Raw genomic sequence first — 23,527 nt, forward strand, 5'->3', positions numbered from 1 at the left:
CTCTGCGATAAGTCCGGCTGCTTGTGCCAAGCTACATAGGGGGTGAACACAGGTATTTCAGAAGTGTATCCCCCTTATCCTGACTAGGAAGAAGGGTCCCTACATGGGCAGGGAAACAACCTGCCACTAGAAACCCCCATTTCTAACACTTACTGCCCTATATTTGTGTGTGGCCCATCTAGGAGCATTTCAGTCTCACAGTGTTCTAATTGAGGGGACTCTTTGGTACTTTTGTATTCAGGACTCCAAAATAAGCGAATGTGGTTCCTCTTTATTCTTCTCTGCTAACCACCCCTGCGCTCACTTTTTAGTTCCTTCCCCATTATTACTATTTTATTTGTTCACAAGAGCCCAGTAGCTGCAAAGTGCTGCCTGCCATTTTGCATTAGCACCCATTTTGTTTTTTATTTTTTACCTTTTACTATTCCATCTTCAACAGGTCAGCAGCCATGTTGGAATGATAAATTCAAAATAGCAAAATAGCTGATATGCATCGAAACGCATTCACAGGCATGCATCATGATGCATAAACCCTCAAGCAATACAATGCATGGACATGCATTGTGACATATGTACACATGTGCACTGTGACGGCATCTTGAAACTAAACGTATTTTCTTGCTTGCATACGAACAGCAAGGAAAAAAATGGTGAAGCTGATAGTTCTGCTTTTTTAGGGCAAAGACCTTCTGCATTTTCCATTGCTTCCATTATATGAATGAAATTTGAATTAATTCTACTACTCAATCTGATTAACGCTCAAAACATTTCTCGAAGAGATATGAGAGATATGAGGGACAATACGTCAAAATGGTGGCATTTATTAGAGAATGTATTGCTGAGTCATACAGATGTAAAACTATATGTTATCATTCCAAAGACAATACTAACCATTTTCTTTATCAACAAAGGCTCCCTGTGGAGATTCTGGGATTCCTTTCCAAACAGTGATAGGTTTTGGATAACCAGGATCCATTGCTCTCATTTCTTCACTGTACCGCCAATACCTAAATAAACAATAAAAAGAAAATGCGATTAGAAGTCAGAGGACAATTAGCAGACCTAAGTACATTGGATATTGCTTTTTAAAAAGAAAGATTGTCAATCTTTTTAAAATGTAAAAATGTAGATACATGTTGTTAGTGGTCATCCTAAGAACATAACATTCCAAATCCCATTGGAGTAATCTCAGAAGAACTAGAAACTACCATTAATATATAGGGGGCATTAATGGTATATTTGTATTAATATGTTGCCGCTTTAAGTTTTCATTGAGGGCAAAATGATCAATATAGCAGTTAAAAGTCACGTGATGCTATTTTCCGAGATTCCATGTGGTCAAAGGGCACATTATGTCACTTATACATATACGATTTTGCTGACAATATCTTACTGGTATTTGCTCTCTATATGTAATATACAATCCAGAATGTAATGTTTCAGTGGTTTTATTTGTTAGGCGAATGGAGTTATATAACTGCTTGTAAGGTGGCAGGCTCTTCCGCTGTCTATTAGAGCCAGAGTGACCTTAAGAAGCCAATAAAACCATCATTCTTAATTTCCTTTTCCAGTCCCTTACAAAAACACAATCCACATTTTTCAAACAATTCAAAGTTATGGTCTAAAGTTTTATTTGGAACAATGCAGACTTTAAAAGCAATTAACTAGATTAATCTTATCAAATGAAGAAGAACCAGGCCTTGTGATGCAGACTTTCAGTTTGTACTGTTATTATCAACATTATTTCTAGGTTTCATTTTTCAGGAAGGATATAAGGTTATGATAAATCTTTTAGAGTACACATTACAGGAGCTTGCAATTGGGTTATCCTGTCTTCTGAAGATACCTCGCTGTCCAAAAAGGTTGGCTTACTTCTGTCAGTTCATTTTAAATAGGAAAAATGTGTTTTATTAAATATTCAATATCACTGTTAGCAATATGAAACTTCCCTAGAAAACTGTAAATGGTTATCTCCTACAGCAGTGGTACTGCTCATTACAAAACCGCAATAGGGCAACCCAATATTCCCCTAGGGAGCTAGTTAATTAATATAAGGAGACAATGTTCCCAGAGGAATTATTTGTAGGAAAACCTCTGAATTCATTGGTCAAACTATCCAATACTGTGCTAATCATCTAAAACAAAATATTAAACATGCAACATAATGTCATTAATAATGGAACATAAATCACAAAAATCAAACCTCAGGCGTACTGATCTCATAAAAAAGATATTTTTATACTGGTACTCAGAAGTTTCTCTTCATCATAAAAAATGTTTTCACAACATTCAGAGTTAGATATACAGTTTGGACTACATTCCCCTCCCACGTGATTTAATCATATAACTATCCAATCATTCTCATAAAATCATATGGGAGCGCTATATCCTTCTAACAATATGCTTTCTTAAATACTGAATCCAGTTGAATAATGTTCCTCTTACTTTCAGTTTACACATGGACTGATGAACAAAATATCACTGTAAATGATGTTAGAGAGGAGGAATCGTTGACGTTTTAGTCTCTTATAGCCAACCAGTCCCCGAGACCATCATCAGGACACACTGCAACTGGATGATGCAATTTGTGATTTGTTCGAACTCGGATTACAGTGAGTTTTGAATTTCACTTTACTCTAATCTAAAGTGAAATTATAGTTTAGGGGTATGTCCTTATTTTCTTTCCATTCCAATACTGTATCATGATTTGCGATTCAATTTCTGCCTCCTTTAAGGTGTTGGTAACCAATCAATGGTTTGTCATTTCAATTGTGGTTGCAAACCAATAAAAGATACCATTGCGTCTTGAAACAATAAATGTGATTTCTAATTAACCGCACAACCCATTTCTAACTCCCATTATGGGTTTAGTTTATTACACATAGGACCTTCACGATTACCAACCTTTTCATTTTGAAAATGCAAAAGTGCTTAGTATGCCTCAGGGCTAGATAAGATCCTTGGGGACTTTTTTGGATGAAGTTTATATTTGGAGTCTCTACTTTGCCATGATCTTCAATGATATAATGAGGGCGGCTCTTATTCCTACACATGGTCAGGGTCGTAAATCATCCCCATCTTACAAAAGAGAGCCTGAGACTTACCAACTAATTTCAGACCCATAAGCCTTATACATAACTCCCAAATTTGTTTACTAGGATAATCTTAAACAGCCTCCATGAGTGGGTGACTACCAATGAAATTCTGACTCCTCTGCCAGCGGTATTCCGAGAAAGCACAAGAACAAGTGTTTCAGCTCCAGCTATTGTTTCAGAAAACTGTTCCTTTATTCATGGGCCGTCTCTATGTTTTCTCTGCGCACCTGCGATCCACATTTGACCTGATCCCGAGATTGTCTCTCTGGCAGGTGCTTTTTGAAATAGGGGTCCCTAGGTACCTTGTTGATGATTTTATCCGACTCTATGAAAATAATTTTACCCAGGTCAGATGCAGCTATTTGGGTGAGCTAACTGATTCCATTCCTGTCAATAGAGTTGTCAGGCAGGGATGTGTACTTGCACCCACCCTGTTTATGTTGTATATTAATCGTTTAGTCCATTTCTTGCAGAAATGTGATAATGACTCCCCGAGTCTGGCAAACATGAGGGTCCCTGCCTTCATATTTGCGGATAACACTCTGCTTCTCTCCAAATCACGTGTGGGCCTCAAGAAAATATTGGACCATTTTGAATGCTTCTGTAAACAAACAGGTTTAGAGATTAATGTAGGGTACACCAAGTTTATGGTCCTGAACCCCTGTCAACCAGACCCAATTCTACGGAAATGTGGACCCCTTTGGAACTTGTACACACATTTGATTACCTGTGCATCACACTTACGTGCAGTTAGACTGGCTCACTAATATAACCGAGCGTAGGCTAAAATTGGAAAAATTAGATGGGGGAATCGTAAAAATGTACCAAGGCTCCCAGTTTCGTCCTATCCCACCGGCCATTCAGATCTACAAGCACCAGGCTCTAGGTACAGCTCTCTATGGTGCAGATCTTGGGGGGCACTTGGATGTGAACTCACTACTACAATCAATGATTGCACCAGTTGATAGGGTTTCATGTAAGTACTCCCCCACTCCTGCTCAGGCTGGACCTTGGGCATAGACCCATTGTTGAGATGATAGGACAAAGCCCGATAATTTATTGGGAAAGAATCTGGGCCACCCCCAAACTGTGATCTTATCACCAGTACTTAGAAGAAATATTTCATAATATAGGCTCATATAACGTATCCTGGCTGAGATCCGTAAAAGCGACCCTTGTTAAGATTGGGTGCAAGAGTACCTGGAGCAATCTAGAGAAGGCAGGTGAAATTCCCAAGATGATCGTTAAGTCAAAGCACTGGCACCACAAAGACGAATCAATACATTCTCAGACAAAGCTTGGATCCGATGGCTTCCTTACAGTGAAGCACAGCATTTAACACATCTTGGATGAGATAGAGCATGTTATGGAGACGAGACTGTTCCTGCAGTTCCACTATGGAACTTTGCCCATTCATTCTTTCAAATCCAACTAGACGCGTGCCTCCAGGGAGGAGGATTGTTGGTGTCCCTCATGTGGCTACCCCAGAGAAATGCCTTGAGCATGTCCTATTTTGTGCGCAGCCAACAGGAGTAGTAAGAAGACCTGGATACTATCCTTGATCTGCAATCTGGGTGTTAGAGAACATAAGATGGCTCTGAGAAATATTAAATTTGACTCTAGCCAATTAAAGGCCTTCATATTCTTTTATTTTCTAAAGGTAGTTTGGAGCGTTAGACAAAAATGTTGCACCTCCCCAGAGACCTAAGGTAGCATCACTGTATGCATTGTATTAAACTTTCCATATTTCCCTATGCACAGCCATAGGCTACTTAATCCTTTTGAGACTGTTAAGAACTTTGTATGATTATATAAGGTTTTATGATATGTATTTTAAGTTTTTAGATTGTCTCTTATAACCTGACAAGTTTTATATTGATAACTTTGATTCTTATTATCAATTTGATTTTATGGCATTATTGTCGAAATAAAGCTTGAATGGTTTAGTATACTGGCCACTTGAAAATAATTTTGCTGAGATTTACCTTAAAATATTAAGATACCTCTGATAGCAAGCAACGCTTGGAGCAAGACTTTTTAATCATTTTCTAGCAGTAGAAATCAATGTGGGTACCATACATTGAACATTGGACAAAGGTTAGACACAACAAAATATTTTTCCAAGTATGCCAATATTTATCAGATTTTATGGAAGAATTAGACATATCACTTAAGAATAAAGAGTGTCTAATACTGAAAGGTAAATTACATTGTGTTAATATTAAGAGATTTATGGAATAAATAATTCTTCCTTTTAATAGTATTAGACATTTTTGGAAATTTCTAAATACAAAAATGCTACTGCATGAACCTCTGCTCGTGGATCACAGCAGGGTACTGATCTAATTAATGGGCCTCCAGGGACTTTTGTTTGTGTGGGGCAGCCTCCGAGCATTGGGGGGAAAAACTTGCAAATCCTTTTCCTCTCTTGAGGGGACGATTGGGCCCCAGACACCTCGATCGACTACTACAGGATGAGAAAGTGCACTAGACATCAGTGAAAAGAAGGGTCACAAGTTTAAGCCAACGCGTGTCTGGAGACATACACCTCTCCTAGCCAAAAAAGAAAATGCAAAGTGGTGAGTATTTCCTTTCCATTCGTACTTCTCCTAAATGGGTTCCTGCTCAGAAATGACAGTATACCCATGATCCCTGTGCAGGAATCCAACCACTGGGGGCCATACATTTTGGGTTGGTAGGGCAGTCCGCTGGCATAGGGGCCAACCCTCCAAAGTGTCTAGTTACTGTAAAGCCTATTTTCACGCCACACCCCTTCCAAATAGCCCACAAGGTAACAATATGTTAGAGATCAATAGCAGCCACCATTTTTTAAGACAGCACTTAGATCACTGCACCCCACAGGCATGGAAAATGATGGGAGAAGCAGCACTGGAAAGGGACGCAACTCCACTTTACAATGGTGTAATGATACTCCTCTGGAACAGATTCCTGCCTAGAGATTGCTGAAGTGTCCCTCCCAAGGTTTAGGTGCACATAACAAAGAATAAATATAAAGCAAAGTAAAAAAGCGAATACTGAGTGAACAGTGACAGTGACACATAATTCTGCTGATTGACAGTATAGCACACACATTCACCAGCAGCAGTTTTTTCCTTGTAAATCATTGGTATACACTCCTGTGCCTGGGGATATATTCCCCTGAATAACCATCCTGCACAAATGAAAGACTGCACCGAAAATGGGTTTTCTGGTTCAATACTAGTCAGGACCAAAGTATAAAGTTACTTTTATCCCACAAGTTTGGACCACCCGACCAACATGCTCAGAGCACTACCTCTTGATAGTAAGGACATAGGTACCACACATACATACAGTGTCGATATTACAATAATCCCTTCTGTGTGATTGCAGAAACATCTGGTCTCCGAGGAGGCATCCTTATAGATGCCACAGTGCCCCCTAAACGATACATGCATTAGGAATCACAATCCTCTATAACGGCTGCTTTAGGAGGGAAACTCAGGCTTCCATTTCCAGTGCTGCCTCTCCCATAATTTTAGTTGTATGAGATGCTGAAATATTTCCCTCTTTAAATAACGATGACCAGTGCCAATAACGTGCCGGTGCTTAATCATTCCAGTCACAGACATACAGTGGGTAGGGCAAGTAGTTTTGGAAAGAGGAGTCCCACCTCTCTTCAGTGGTGTAACTCCTCGCAAACTCTTTTCCTGTTTGGGCATAATGGCAATACCCCCGATTGCCTTTGGGGATTTTTGCTCTTCGACTAATTCTCTAGATGGCTGTGCAACCGTTTGTTTGAAAGTAGTCCGTTTTCTGCTGTATGAGGATATCACCACAGGAAGTGATTGCGACATAATGTAGGTATCTTGGACTTCATTTTTTTTATTTACTCAACGCCATGTGGCCCCGTGCACACATCTGGATCCGAAGCTGGCCTTGATCAGGCTAGGTGACACCTTAAAGTCCCTAGTTTTCTACTTTACAAGCTGGCAATTATACAGGCATATCTGTGATAAAAATAAAAATGAAGCATAAGATTGAGTACTGTGAACCAAGAAAAGGGAAGAAATAGACGTTTGACATGGACCATCCGGACCGCTTTGCATGATCTAGTTTTGCTTAGTTATTTCCTCTTCTATTGTTATAAATGTAATCGCATTTCCGTTTCTATTCGGGAAGCAACAGAAACACTTTTGGTTCATCTCTGTCAGGTATTTTGGAATGATTTCCTGTGCTATTATTTTTTGTTCTTGGTGCCAATATTGCATTCTGGATGTTCTTTGTTATCAACCTACCAATCAGCCTGAACGTTAATATTGCTGTTGAAGTTGCCACTGGCTTTTTGATCTGTGTGTTGCAAGTAGAAACATTGTTTATAATAGTTTTTTTTTTCTCCATGTAGATTGTGTTCTATTGGATTTTTTTTAATTGGCGATTAACAGAGACTTTGCAGATGTTTCGTTTTTTGCTATTGTTGTTTTTTATTCTCACTTTTTGTGCATCTGAGGGTAAGGACAAGGTTGAAATTCTGGAGGTGAATTTTCCTTTGGTGATGTTCCAAAGGTGATCATTCCTATTTATATAAGGGAATCTGAAGACTATTGAGCATAGTTAAGCAGTTTGTTGTCATTCATTACTACAGCCTGTACTGTTCAGAGGCAGGGGTTTGATCACGCTCAGGGACTGGGACTATACAGAGCACAGCAAAGCAACTCTCTTAGTGACCCCTTTACATTGCTCCTTTACCTAGATTTGCTAGATGTAAAGTTAATGCTACAAATGTTGTGCCCTTTGACTACTTTCATTCTTTTCAATGACAGGTTCCAAGAGGAAACTGTGTGGCAAACTTATTTGCACGCTGAAAAGATTTTGAAGGTGCACATAACTACCATGACACCTCACTCTGGTGCACACCTGAGAACTCTCACATCACTTATGGAGTTGAAGAATTATTAAGGTCTTAACCCCTTCGCTGCGGCGGCTATTCCGCCGCAGCGCTAAGGGGGTAGGGCGGCCGCGCGGCGGTCCCGTGCTTGTGACGGAACCGCTCCATCACGGCTCGCGGGTGAGCTGTGCTTGTGACGGAACGGTGCCGGCACGAACCCGCCCGCCCCTTAATTTGTCAGCGCAGACGAGGAATTTGCGCCGCGCAGGCGCGCCGAGCGGGCCATGGCGGAACCGTTCCGTCACAAGCACAGCTCACCCGAGGCTTGTGACGGAACAGTTCCGTCACAAGCATGCAAGGGGTTAATTTGCATTTACTTTGCTCCTAGCAGTATTGCACAAATCATCAGGGCAGTATTATAGGTGTTCTATTACAAATGTAGCACCACCTATCGTGGGCCAGAATAGGACACGTTACAACGCAAACCCTTACAGCGCATGCATTTACGTGATTTTTACATCGCAACATCCATTACAACGCATTCCATTACAATGCATACAATTACGGCGCATACCATTACAACGCATAATACTATTAGGGCAACAGTAGGGTAAGTGTTGGATAGTGTAGGGGTAAAATCTACTATTAGTATTCACTGAGGGGAAACTGTTCCTAAAGAAAGAGAAGAAGGCAACATGTTGTGGTGGAAAAGAATGTCAGAGTAGTCTCTTTGAATAAAAGTTGGATTTTTATGACAGTGAGGGAATTATTCCTTTTGAATATAGTGCCCTCTCACCCTTGCAAGTGTCATGTTTCATCATCGGTGGTTGCTCCTCGTGGGGGTGGCGCTGCTGTCCTCCACGGGCCCGCAAGAGAGCTCTTTATCAGAGATCTTTTAACCCCTTCGTCGCGGGCTAATTCCCCCGCTGCGCTGGCCGAGGGGGGGGGGGGCGCGCAGGGCCACGGTGCTTGTGACAAGCTAAGCTCGTCACGCTGAAAGGTGGCGCTGTGCTCATGATGAGCTGAGCTCGTCATGACCACGCCCGTTTTTCAGAACATTCAGCACAGTGGGGGAAATAGCCCCGCGCGTGAACACCGCGCGTGTCATGACGAGCTCAGCTCGTCATGAGTACAGCGCAATCGTGCCTCATGACGACCTCAGATTGTCATGAGCACGGGAGGGGTTAAGGGGACACCACAGTTGTGCATGTGGGATCCAGGAGCGCTTCGTCAGGACCATGAGGTTAAAGTAAAAGAAAGAGTGATCAGCAATCAGAGAAAAGACACCCTGTATTCCTACTGTACCTATAAGCAGGTGTTGATGCATCTAAGCGCAAGTAGAATGGTTTGGTTTGAGTTCCTTAATCCATCCTAGTGATATGAAAAGGTTAAAAAAAAGAGAGAGAGAAACACATATACAACTACATGTGAATCAGATGTTAATGGTGGCAATCACTAGGACTCAAATATACTCATAGTCAGACATTCAGATCCACAGACATACTTGTGGGCATGCTTAGTGAAATATTCCCTTGTCGACATACTAACAAAGTTGCATCTCCTGATTAGGACATACTTCCAGACAGTCATAAGTGCCAAATTTAGCGTGTAGCTGCTCCCATGCAGTGATGTACACACAGGTCTGGTGTCGCCTTGGACTGTCTGCACATAGCCAGAGGCGGTAGGTGTCTAGCATGCACATATCTTATTCGTAAACCTAATGGTTTGCAGGGTGGTGTTTTTGCTGAATCATTAAAATTATTAGAATACAGGCTTCACTGTCATGCTGCTCGTGGCAGTTCTTGAGCCATATTAGTCAGATGCCGTGGGCATACTGCACGCATATACCTCGTTCGTGAACCAAACTGCAAACAGAGTGATGGCACAGCTGACTCACCGCAACACTGCCTTTATGATCCGGACGGTCAAATCACCTTAACAAATGCGTAATGTGGCCATCACGAGTGTCTCGAAAATAAGACAATCGTGGCTACAGTATTGAAGGGCGTAGTGCCACACACATACAACACATTTAACACTTCTGAGCAAGCTTAACCGCATTCCCCTTAAGTCAGAATGGTGGGCCACGCCGGTGCTCACTGTGGTTATGCGGGTGAATCTGGTTTGCCAAGTTATAGTCGCGAGACGGAGAGTGGGCGGAACTGACGTTCCAAGGGGCGTGGTAGGCCGGAGGTTCATGCCTATAGACTGCACAAGTGTTACTGTAGTATACTGGAGCAGTGGCGGACATATTTCAGTGGTGCCTGGCTGCCAAAGGAAGAATGTTAATGTCTTATCTAACTGGTAATCAGTTTGTGGCAAATGATGTCAAAAAAGAAAATCGAATATCACATGGAAGACTATATAGTAGTTGGATATAAGTCTGGTTATAAATTATCAATGATTACATTAAAAGTATCAAGAATGTGGTACTGTGATTAGTTGTAACAGTAGGTGGCCCGGTTGGAGTGTAGCCGCCGTACTCTAACCAACCTCATCTCTGCTGATGTAGGTTACGTGGTACATACTCATGCTGTAGGGAAAGCCATGCTGCGTGCGGGTTGTGATTCTTTTCGGAGAAATGACTCAGTAGATTGGTGTTAGTTATTCTACAGCGTATGGTGTTTTTATGCTCTCCTATTCGAATTTTGACTTCTGGTCTCGTAGTCATCCCCACACACCTCTTTTTGCACTGGCAAGTGATAACGTATATACAGTTCTTTGTATTGCAGTTATTGTACCTCCTCTGATGCAAAGGTCTGGCAAAGCAACCCCCTCATACAATCCACCCTATGGGCTCTAACCCCAGTGGAGGGTCATTACTCCTGTGGGTCCTGTTCTGTGTGTCCCCTCACATCGGTTTCCAAACAGATTGACCTTGGTCTGGCCAGACCTTGGCCTCAGAGGAGGCACACTAATTGCAGTACAAAGAACTGTATATACGTTATTCCCACTCAACACATGGTGATTTCCCACTCAACACATGGGGTTTTCCTAAATGAGTACCTATTTATTTTGGACCTGGGCTTTGCAAATGTATTGTGCTCCCCACCGATACCATTTACCCAGACCTTTAACGGGAGATATCTGAGTTCGATTATTGATTTTATAATTATTCCAAATAGATTCGATCCACGCTTAATGAGCTACAAAACACACAAGAATGCCATAAGCGACCATTTCCCCATGAGTCTGTCCATATCCCTCCCTATAAAAACCCATAGCTCTTATAGCAATAGGATACTTGCGGCTCAAGACATGATAATAATAGATAAAATAAATGGCTACTGTGAGAAGTTGGCCTGATATGCAGTGCTCACTATTCTAGTGATCACTATGCATCAGTCCAAACGACCCTTATGGTGATTGGTTGTAAGTCAACCTTAGACCAGCTATCCTAGTAGCGTGGATACGAGCAGTCTTCGGGCTAAACTCTAGAGGGCGTGTTAAGCCAGCTGTTATACCATCACATACCCCTTGAACACCAAGTGAAAGGACACCACACAAGTGTTATGAAAATAAACAGTGTATTTATTAGAATCACAACAGCCCTGTACTCTTTATGAGTACAGGGTACTAAGCACACAACGAAACTCTTAAGAAAATACTTCAAGTGCACAATCAATACAAGTGCCCGAGGGCACGGAAAGTTTAGTGGTCTCGGGTGGACCCGATAAGGCAAGTCGGAAGCGGTAGGGACTCGGGACCCTTAAATAAGGAGGCTATGCGGGCACCGAAATGCCGAAGTTACCTAGCCCAAGGGCTGCGGCTGCACAAGTCTTTACAGACGTCGGGAGTCCTCGATGACGAGCCAGGAGCCGGAAGGAAGGAGTTGCTGGCCGGCGACCAGTGGAGATAGTTCGTAGAGATCCAAGCCTGGATCAGAGATGGATGACACCTGAAAGCAGAGGGGACCAAGTTCGTACTACTAGCCAGTAGTCAGAGGGTACCAGGAGGGCACCGGATGATCGTCACCTCGACTAGGTGAGTGGGCGACGCTAGGCTCTGCAGTCTCACGGACCAGGAGGCGTTGTCGGCGACCAGGATGGAGGTGCGAGCTGTCCCACGAAGGTTGATGCTGTCGGCGTCGCTGGGCCCAGGATTGGGGCAACAAGCCTTGGCAAATTCAGGGCCACGTGGTGGACCTAAAATGGCGTCTTGGGTGGACCAGGAGGGTCCGGGGTGCTCCTCTCTCAGAAGGGAGCAAAGGCCAGTCTGGAGCAACCAGACCAGCAGCGTTGGTTGTCGGGTGTCGTCAAGAAGGTCACAAGCCAGCGGCTAATAACCAGACAACGTGTTGAGCGGCAAAAGCAGAAGGGCCTCACGCAGATCGTGGAGATGCTGGGAGGCTGCACTTCGGTGCTGGAGCTGCTCAGGGTCGGGGCTTCTTGGACCCCAAAGCACTCACCAGAGGATCCCTCGGCGGTCGTGCTGGTTAAGAAATCGTGCAGGTTTTGATGATGGCCGGTCGCTCGAGGTCTTGTCGCACCCACGGATCTCAGCTGAGCTGACGATGTGGGTAGAGGTCAGAGGTGCCAGGGAAGCCGGTTCTCGTCGAGCTGGGCAGTCGGATTCCTGAGGAAGGACTTGCAGCAAACCGCAGAGTTCTTAGATGGTGCCTGCGGATGCAGGGTGACTACTCCTTAGCCACAAGGGAGAAATCTTGAGAAGAGTCTTGAATGTCCTTTCGTAGAAAGTAGTTCTTGATTCAAAGATGATCTAATTTGGAAGGGTCCCCGCTCCTGCCTTTATCCTAAAGAAAGGGGTGGGTACGCGACTAGGTCCTGCCCTAGGGGTGGGACCAGGAAGAGGGGTGGTTACACCCCTCTCCCATGTCGGACTTTCCCCAGGCCAGGGGCTGGTGTGCCCCTGGAACTGGTTCTAGCCGGCAGATGCGTAGTGAGCACCGGGGTGCCACTCCGCAGTCACCTTCCTGTAAAGCTCTGCCTACCCAGGATACACAAAACCCTGTCTGGGATGGTGCGAGCACCGCCCCGGACAGGAAACCCTTTGTCAAAGCTCTCCTCGCTGGAAGGACTCCCAGCAGCAGGAGGTCAGACTCGTGTCTGTGGTGGCAGCGTCCATTTTGTGGAGCTGAGGCTTCAGTTAACTTTAACCGGGGTTCACAGTTACATACATGTCGTGTCCCTCTAGAAGGGTGGAATGCTAACCCTGTCGCCAGCATTGGTGAGGGGTCAGCATCCCGATTCGTATGACACTTTACTCGACATGTCTTGATAACACGATACCGAAGTTAGCGATATGGGATGCGTTATCATGGAACAGCCATTGGGTCTTGGTTCCGCCAGCTGCAACCGGGCTCGGCTCGTGCCAGAGCCCAATTCACACGATTCCACGCACTCTGCCTTCAGGATTGTCAAGGCCTGCCATAGGAGTGACTGATAGGAACTCGGGTGTCCATTTGAGGGTTAGATATAGGTATACTATATCTAAAGCAAAGGGCGAGTACGCCACCTTGCCCCAGCTGTCGTGCAGCCAGTTGTGTCAGATTTAGATGGCCATCCAGGGGTGGCATAATACATGCTTCAGCCCCTGGTAGGCCCTGGGTACACCGATGCCCTGAGCGACAGGGTCTGACAAGGTGGCCCAGTTCCAATTGGGTAATGCACCTAAGGTACACATGTCAATTTAGCGAGAGAACAGCTAGGCTGTGGGTCTGATTGGCAGGCCCACAGCCAGGGAAAGTCGTAAACCAGTGAAACAAAAGCAAAAAATCTGGGTGATCATAGGATTGCAGACCCTACTCTCCTACAGCTACTCCCTAAAGTCGGATAAAGTAGACCTGCATAAGATCACTAAGAGAGTGGTAAAGAAAAGTTATGAACCAATCAGGAAATGCTTACACAATTCTACTGCACACATTGGAAACTTGCGCACAAATAACCAAAACAATAAGGAACACCCTAAAGGCTGAAATAAAAAAGGGGGATGGGAAAAATAAGGGGTGGTTCAACCGCAACTGCACAGAATCATACACAGAACTAAAACACGCACTACACAAAAAGAAAGAAAGAGAATCAAAATCAGTCAGTGTAGGAAGGCTTATAATCAGGCCATGAAAAAAAGTGAAGGAAATCTAAACAATAAAACTTGGACCGATTTACATAAGGTATGCACTAACAAGGATAGTACAGAGTTCTGGTGGGTGGTAATGTCCCCATTTCTAACGACAGAAAATACCCCTCCCATAGAGATCGCCACTGATGAGAGAGACTGGGTCGAACACTTTTCCAAGATCTTCAGACAGGGATGGAAGGTGGGCGGCTCTCCCACAAGTGATGTAGGTCAGAGAATACTGCCAACAGACTTCCCATTATTGATCTAGCCTTCACCCTAGAGGAGGTATAATGTGCATTAAAAGCTAGCAAGGGGGAAAGGCCCTAGGGCCAGACGGCATACCTGTCGACATCGTCAAACAAAATATTGAACCATGGGGCCCAATAATAACGCGAGTGCTAGCAGCTCGCTGTGCGATTGGACTCATTGATTCCTGGTCAGACTCCATCATGGTACCCAATTTTAAACAAGCATTGGCATAGTCAATAGGTCTGGCCTATGGGACCTTAGAAGTGTTTAGTTATCCAGCCCAATATACTTGGTGCAACAACATCAACTGTTGCATGACCAAACATTTATAAGGTCCCAAAGGTGAGACCTATTGGCTATGCCAATGCTTGTTAGTAGATGTGCATGCCCTATAAGAATGTCCGATGTGTTGGTCTTTCCCTGTATTTACACAAAGCAAACTGTATTTATATAGAACCTCCTTGGTCAGACTACCCTCTGGTTTTATCAACTCATTTTCTGCTGTTGTTTCCCCAGAACATCCCTTTAATCCTAGCCCTTGGAATAGAACCCAGACATTCCGGATTGGACAAAAACTCCTCTATCCAAAGCCTCCCCAAAAGGTCCCTCGATAAACTAAACCATGGAATCAAGATTACCTGCGAGAGTTTCAAAAGACCGGACAGGACCTCGCTGTAAGGGGTAAGCTCTTTAACAGTCCATAATCGATACCAAAGCATGAGTACTTTATAATCTAACTTGTGGGCCAATTGTCGATGAGCAAAATCCAAATAAAGAGGAGTCAAAGGGGCACTGAAGGATAGGTCTATAAAATATCTCAGAAAGCGATCTTCTATTACTGACAAACAATTTGTGCTACCAGTGCCCCAGAGTTCTGCTCCATAGAGAGCCCCCCAAGGACTTTGATATTGTAGATTTCCACGGCTGGGACCATTTGCCTAGACAGTGTGTGCCTATGAATTTTACTGATCTGAGCAGTCTGCTGAGTAAGTGACACTTTTACTTTCTCATTGTGGGAAACCTAGTGCATATTTGTGGTCAGACGGATACCTAGATAATCAAAAACATCTACTTGCTCCAAATGACTGCTTCCTACAAACACACGTTTTTTAGATGGTTTAGCAGTACCTCTGGTGAAAATCATATATTTTGTTTTGGCCTCATTTAATACCAGTCCCAACTCATCGCAGAACCGCATGAAATCATTCAGGAGTTGTTGAAGACTTTGCGGGGATTTGGAAATTAAAAGTGTGTCATCGGGGAAGAGTAGAGCAGGTACTCTCCTTAGGCTGATTTTAGGTACATCACACCCATTGTGATCTAAAAAATCAACCATCCCATTTATAAAGAGCGTAAAAACACTGGCAGCTCACACACATCCCTGTTTCACTACACGTTGAATTGAGAAATTCTCTGTTACTTGATTGTTCTCCCCCACCTAACTTAAGCTGTGTTTAATGAATGCAGTCAGATAACAATATCTAATAGATTTCCCAGTATACCCATCGCTTTTAAAACTCTCCATAAACTGGCTGTGGGAACATAATCAAATGCAGACCGTAAATCAACAAAAGCCACATACAGCTTTCCTCCCTTGATAGCAACTTCATTCCAGTAAATGCAAAGAAAATAAAAGGCCTGATCCAGGGTGCTAATTTTTGCACGAAAAACCCACTTGATGATCACTCAAGATTAGGGGCTCTAGGATCCAGATTAGCTCTATCCCCCTTCTTGTAGATGGGAATAATTTCTGCTATTTTCCACGAAGGGGGGATTGTAGCACCAGATGTAATGGAGTTGGTAAGCAAATTTATATAGGAGCCCCAGAGGATAATATCCTCTCTATACAAGCCATTTGGAATTCTGTCGGGATATGGGCAAGGGCTGGAACACATGAGCGATTCGCTGCTTGAGTTTCTTCAATAGAAAACACTAGAACTTCACCCACTCCAGTCAGGACCTCCCCCTTCCTATCGCTGGCTGCATCAATTACTGTAATGCCCAATTCATAAAGGGACCCATAATAAGATACCCTGTCCTCAGGCTGGACAGTGAACTCCAGGGCCAGCTTTATACCCTTAAGCCACTGCCCTGTCTTGCTCCAGAAAGTCTTAGTGTCTTTGACTGTTAGCACCCTCTGTAGAACGACCCCAAGGAACCTTCTCAATTCTTCTTTTCTGTCTCCATTACCTGCCTATACTTGGCCCTACATAGCCTTACAGCTGGACGTGCTTTCGATTTTGCTGCATGTACCCCCCTTTGCTTTCCTACAACCCTGATTGAACTAAGCAACCTGGGAGTCACCTCCCTTATGTGTGGTGTTTATCTCCTTTTTTAGACCTGGCACGGTTTACTCAGTATGTCCCTGATCTCCTTATAGAGTGATTCATGGTGGGTGCCCAGAATCTTCACTACATCATTTATGGGGTATTTGCTCAGGTCTTCCAGCTCCTGGCAGACTTTGCCTTTAGTCGCACCCAGAACCCCTGGATGTTCTTCCACCAAGTCCCATCTAATTTGTCTCTGATTATTCGTGATAGATAGGGCACCTACATCGGGTCTACCAGTGATTTCAGATTCATGAGTACCTGGCCTGATAAGGCCTGATAAGGGAAAAGAAAAGGGCATTATGGTCACTATCTATTCTTTTGGCCACGGTCAAATCATGGACTAGGGGCCAAAGGTTAAGGGCAATCAAACAGGAATCGATTCTGCTAGCAGGTCTCCCATTTGTGGCTCTCAAATCATGCTGCAGTGTAAGGGCCAACACCTGAGCTCCGCTCTTTGTCCACCTAACTGTGAGAAGGTCTAACTGTGGGATTTGCCACCCACTGTCCCACTTCTCAGTGAGATCTGACAGAGTGAGGACAAGCGGTACAAATGTGCAGTTAAAGTCACCCATTACTAACACAGGAACATAATCAGAGAGTTTGGAAAAGACATGGTCCAGGATGCGGCTCGTGTTTGTTTCCTCAGTACCCACACTACTCTATTATATACATTAGAAATCCTAGTTTTCCAGCCACTGTATAGTGTGATCTCTAAAGCTAATATAGCTAGGGAATCATTGCGGACCAGTTTGGCTTTTGACTCTAATGCTGTTTTGACCCAGACTGCTAGACCTCCTGAGGGTCTACCTATCTTTTTTCTAGTAGCATTTATAACATACGCAGAAAACCCGCTTCTGGGAGGGGTACACAGACTCCGGGTTTCTTGAAATAAAATCACATCAAAGGAATCCACAAAAGTACACCAAACAGGAACACGGCCCGGAGAGGAAACGCTGCACGCTGCACTGATGAACACTCAGACTCTGGCGTCCTCGCATCTGAAACTGACGTCGTACCCGACTTCAGGCTGGGGGACGAGAGACCAATACCCCTTAAGACCGCTACCTCCTTCCAGCAATACGTGGCATCACCACTTTTCATTAGCCTACTAAGTCCATTGACGTGCCATCTCACTCTGAAAACTTTGCTCACAGCTTCCTCACACTGCTTGGAGAAGATTGCCTGTTCTCATCTCTACCTGGATGGTCCCGGGCCCGGCTGGGTCGGAATTATCACCAGCTGCACGACCTTCTGGTTAAGCTACAGCCATTATAGCCCTGAGGATTCGCAATAGCGATGAAACACGTGTCGGCTGGCTGTTTAATGCAATAAAGGACTCCAAGGGACTACTCTCCCTCTGGAGTTTCCGAGAATCTTCTGTTGCTTTGTTTTTGTACTTTACATTTGAATGTTACTTAACATACTGCTCTACTGTTGTTTGAGTGCATAGGGTAACCACGTAATTCTAGAATTAGTAGCCTAGTCTACATAATTTGAGTGGTTCCAAGGGCTCTCCACTCACCCAAGTGCACCACTTGATGATAGCATATTTCTATCCAGTGCGTTCACATAGGCTGTGCACCTGGTTGCTCTCTGACTAAAAGCCTTGCGGGATCCTTACATTTCTACATACTCGATGTTGTCTCTAAAAATTGAATAGCAATGTTGAGTAGACCTAAACCAGTTGGTGACCTTGTTTTTGAGTGAGTCTTGGTCTTCGTACCCATCCTTGGAGAGTTTGGGAACCTCTGTAAAGTATACCACTGCTTAGTTACCCTGAACATTGGGTCTGGTGTAAACACCATCCCTCACTACCCCATATCCCAGTGGTCCCCCATGATCTAAGTAGGAAGAGCACCCTTCAACTAATGTGACCTCGCCTCTATCTGTCACCATACCACCTCCCCTACCTTGGCTAACACCTTGAGGGTATGCTGTTGATTTAATATACGAGTCACTGAAACAGTGACCTCAAGGGCATGAAGGAGGGGGTGATGAGGGTCTAATTCTGGGAGCACAGTACCTAGTCTATCGTAGTCCACCCTAGACAGTCCCGGACACCTATCTTCACTTCCCTTTTTGGTGGTGGACAGGGATGCTGTGGGGGGCCTCTATTGAGGCAACCTTCTCACAAATCTGCCTCTATGTTTGACTAACAACCGCCATTCTCAGTGCTGCAACCTTGTCTCTAAAAGACTCAATTAGTGTTTTCAGGGCCTTTATCTCACTGTGCGGAACTTACTGGAAGTAACAGGAGGGGTAGTTGGCCCACAAGGATGTCCTTGGGGTTCAACTCCCCTCTTATTACCTCCAGTAGGTCAATACAGCAGGATTGCTGAGTTCTGATAGCAGGCCACGCCCCCTTTCACCATCACTCTGTAAATTCACCTCCTGGCGCACTATTGGTTGGGGAATGAAGTCCCCTTCACTGCTGAGGGTCCTCAGTGGCCAATTAGCCCATCTTATACCTCCAGTAAACCCCACACAGTGGAATTGCTGAGAGGTGGTCACAGGCCACGCCCCTTTCTTCATCACTCTGCCAAAGTGTCTTCTGTCGCACTACTATTTGGAGGATTAAGTCCCCTTGGCTCTTGAGAGTCCCTGGGGCCAACTATTCCCCCTTTACCTCCAGTAAGCCCCACACAGCTGGATTGCTAAAACGTGGTGAAAGGCCATGCCCCCTTTCTCCACCACTCTACAAAAGCACAGTTTGGCTCATTGCTGCTTGAGGGATGAAGTCCACTTTAGTCCTTAGGCCCTCAGGAGGCAAGGGGACCTCATCGCACTACCAGCAGTGCGGCAAGGGGGTCAGAGTGTGTCTACCCTGGCCCCTTTACTTTTTTGCTTGTGACTTGGTATAACCGATTCACAAGATGGCTGGCAACACTTCCTGGTTTGAAGTGTTGGCAGCCAATCAGATCTCAGGCACGAGATCAGAAGAGTTCGCGGATCCACAGGGGCCACAGCTGTATATCTGAAAAGTCTTTACATTTCTCAGGAACTACTGAACGGATTCACACCATTTAACAAAAAAGTGCTTTCTCAACTAAGAGCCACGTTTTTGCAAAATTTGGTGAAATTCCATTCAGCAGGTAGGGCTATACCCATGTCTAAAGTTTCCTATGGAAATTACCATGGAGAAAAAGCGTTTTAGGGTGCCCCCTCTTTCTTGGTCTCCGCTTGACGAATCACCCCGATACTTTCAACACAGCAGCTGGTGAGTGGGGTATTAGTTTTGAAAATTTCACAAAGATTCGTCAAACAACGTCAAAGATATTGGCAAATGGAAACTAAGTCTTAACTATAACTACCTACTAGTGACCGCTATATGTATAGAAAGTTATACAGCAACTACGTGTCTACCTCATTTGATAGTGGGGCATTTTACAACTCTCAGACGTATTCCGTAATGCATGGCTGGCTCCAACAACAACTATTACTCATTGATAGCAGGAGCCCTGTAAGGTGGCAGCATAAGGCCTTAACAGGACCTGCTTGTCAATCTGCCATGCCAAACTGCTTTCACCTGCAGCATGGCAGAGCAGATTGAGAAATAGGGTTGCAAAAACTTCCCCTTCCTTCTGCACTGCCACTACTTAAGAGTGCAAGTGCGACCTGGGGACAGAGAGAGAGGCAAGGCCCCTTCTCTTTTGCCTTGATTAACATCTCTGTCTCTTCTACTACTCTCCAAGTCTTCTCAGTGACTGAGAAGAGGAAGAGGAGAGGAAGAGACAGAAGCTGCTGTTAAGAAGGTTAGATAGTAGCGACATTGGGCCAACACTACTCAGATGCCATCATTTATGATAATTTATGGAACTAATCCCATATGGGTTTTTTTTCTCACTGAATTTTAGCAAACATAAGTCTCAGCTCAGGCTCGGGCTCATTTTCTGCCTCAGACGGTTCGAGTTTGACCAGCTCTCCGCTTTAAGGTTGAGCCTAGGCTGTTGAGTGGTGTGGTGCATTGTGTTGGGATGTCCTCCTACCGGTGCAGAAAACAGCCACACTCCATTATGCAGTATCTCTCCTGCCTGAGCTATGATGCTGATGCTGAACAACGGGGAAGCACTGATAAAAGATGAGTAATTTCTATACACATACTGCGACCTGGAAGTGAAATCATGACATTTCACAAGAAGTGAATGTGCTATGAACAATGACTACTCGGAAGGGTGGGATTTGTTTTGTATTCCCAAAGGTGACTGATATCCTGTTACAGCTCAATTATCTCACAAAACCTTGTGTTATTCGATTCACTTTCATATACTGTAGTGCATTCCTGTAACTCGATGTTCTTGGTATGGCTTTAAGAAGCGATAACCCATCAATAAATGTTTGTCTTTGGCCGGTCTCTCTGACATGTGTTACAGCTAATAGTATTTTCCAATCGTGTGTTAAAAAAAGTCATTTGCTCTGAAATACTTCTTTTTTTACATATCTTGAACTGCAGCCCGACACACAACGATTTTCTAAATAATGGGCAACCATTAAACAAGACAACATTTCTAGAAAACAATAAACTTCCAACACCCCAGATTGCAAATGATGTTTCTGGTTGTTCCCATTGGATGCAAGTCTCTAAATATCCATTCGCCCACAAACATGTACTCAGCTCTTCAGAGTATTGTGCGTTATAATGTGCGACTGTATAGCGTTTGCCTTTGGTGTTCTGGATTTAAAGTCAGAAAAGGATTAACAGCAGCCCTATTATGCCCATGTCTGTGTTTCAATTTGGGTAGAAATTATCATTACTTTCAGTAATATATACCTATTGCTCACTAACAATAAATACAGAAATTATTTGACTCCTATTTTAACATATATATTTAAAACCCTTCGGATCTGATTCACAAAAGACAACTTATCTAACTTAGACCAAAAATCTAACTTTACTACTAATAAAGTTAGGCTTTTGGTCTAAGTTTACTTTTGGGAATCAGTCCCTTTATTTTTATATGCAACAGAAAATAATGTTGCAAAATACTCTGGCCGCAGTTAGAAGCAGGAGCAGAGCAGGCAAGCAAAGGTGGAACATGTAACTGGAGGAAGTGACAGATGCAGCCACCCAATGTGCACTCTCATCCCACCTTCAGCGATGACAGGCCGTAAAGGCTCAAATGCCTGAAAACCTATTACAAATCTGCAGCACACTGAAGTCTTGAATCACACTGTCTTGACATAGAGGTGACGTCACTGAGACGCCCATGAGAGGTCACGAGCAGCTTGGAGGCAGATATTAGGGTAGAAGGAGTTCTTCGATGCAAGCAGTGAGCCTCTGGTGAGTCTCAGCACGTTTTAAGGCTGTTTGCTTGACTCACTGGGCAGTCTGGAAGAGGAGCTCCATTTAGTTAGGCAGATAGGTCTTCTTGATGGGTTCATTTTGAGACAGACTACCAACACAGACTCGAAGTCATAGAAAGCTGCAGGGCGCCGCTGCTCTCGACTAGTGCTCCAGCCACAACAGGTGGCGAGCACACCGGGCCTTCCTGCTTTATCTAACCAGGGACTGCAGAGTCAGATCTAAGCCCTAGAATGCATCACACAGGAATTAGAATACAAACAGTAGTATACAAAATTCACACTACTCGTGCAATAACAGCACCTCTGAATTTTACCTGTTTGCTCCCACCGCCCTCCACCAAGTCACCCAGTCCACCAGATTGTTCTAAAGAAGCCTCTTTTTAATGTAACTGATTCATCAGCAGCTTTGTTTGGAGGTACTCACAACTTCAGGCCTCAGACATGATCCCATCCCTTCTTACTTATGGATTCTTGATGGACAAGCAAAACTAAAACTAACCACAGTCACTTAAAATAAACTAAAAATAGCACTCAACCAGTATTTGTATTTCTTAAACTTTTCTTGTTGAGCTATAATTGAAATAGCACCCATCCATTATTCACTACTTCAACCATTCCTGATTTGTTTAGACTGCAACAACAATCTCTGTTCTGCTCAGCACTCTTCCTCTGTTTCTGGCCTCATGTAACTCACAGTGCCAGGCAATCCAAGACAGGATCCAAAACAAGAACTCAAATGCACATTTTTGAGTTCCAGAGTCAATGTTGCTCCTTGACACAGACGGATTGGACCAACCTACAAACCGCATAGCTCCCTGCTGTCCACATTCCTACTTCATCAAATTGGACCACTGTTGGGAGTTCACTTAGGGCCAGGTGTACAACCATTCAGTTTAGCGAGTCGCAAATTGCGCAGAATTGCGACTCACAATTTGGCACTTGCTAGACTGAATGTACAACACTGTCTCAGACACTGTTTGCGATTCCCAATGGGGTTGCAAAATGCATGCCTCGTCAATATTCATGAGGCAAGCGCAATTTGCGACCCCATTGGGAATGGCTAGCACTCACAGGGATGGTGGCCTGCTGGGCTAAGCAGACCACCATGCTCGTGACTGCTTTTCCAATTTAGCAATTGTTTTTTTTTATTAAATACAGACAATTTCCTTAAAGGAAACCGGGATGCATTTAAAAAAGAAAAATGAAACTTTTCAGTAGCATTTTTTAAGGGCAGGTAGTGGTCCGTGGTGCCACTACCTACTCTTAAAAAATATTTTCGCACCCATTCACGAAGGGGTAATGGTCCCCTTGGGACTCCTTCGTATTTGCGAGTGGTTTACCACTTACTTGATGTAGGTGGTAAACTGCAAGTGTTTTGCGACCGCATATGGGGTCACAAAAAAATAGTAAATGGCATGGAGTCTTAATATTAGGAAGGTACGTCTCTTCCTCATAGCGAGAGTCATAAATCCTATTTTGCGAGTCAGTCACTCGCAAAATAGTGTGTGTACATGCCATGACCCTTTTTTGTGGTCAGAAACAGGCTGATCTCCTGTTTGTGAGCGCAAAAAGGTCGTACATCTGGCACTTAGAGTGTTGAACTATTC

General features: G+C 44.0%; 1 protein-coding gene across 2 annotated transcripts in view; it reads right to left on the bottom strand.

The window, feature by feature from the left end:
- The window catches only part of MMP16 (matrix metallopeptidase 16), a 514,191-nt gene that overhangs the window by 4,601 nt on the left and 486,063 nt on the right, over positions 1–23,527 (bottom strand). For both annotated transcript variants that reach the window (XM_086965967.1, XM_086965966.1), the window contains one exon: positions 892–1,007. In XM_086965967.1, the coding sequence (XP_086822093.1) occupies positions 892–1,007 (116 nt within the window). The remainder of the gene's footprint in view (positions 1–891; positions 1,008–23,527) is intronic.

The sequence above is a fragment of the Lissotriton vulgaris genome, chromosome 4_1 (assembly GCF_964263255.1).
Source record: "Lissotriton vulgaris chromosome 4_1, aLisVul1.2, whole genome shotgun sequence".
In the NCBI taxonomy this organism is placed as follows: domain Eukaryota; kingdom Metazoa; phylum Chordata; class Amphibia; order Caudata; family Salamandridae; genus Lissotriton; species Lissotriton vulgaris.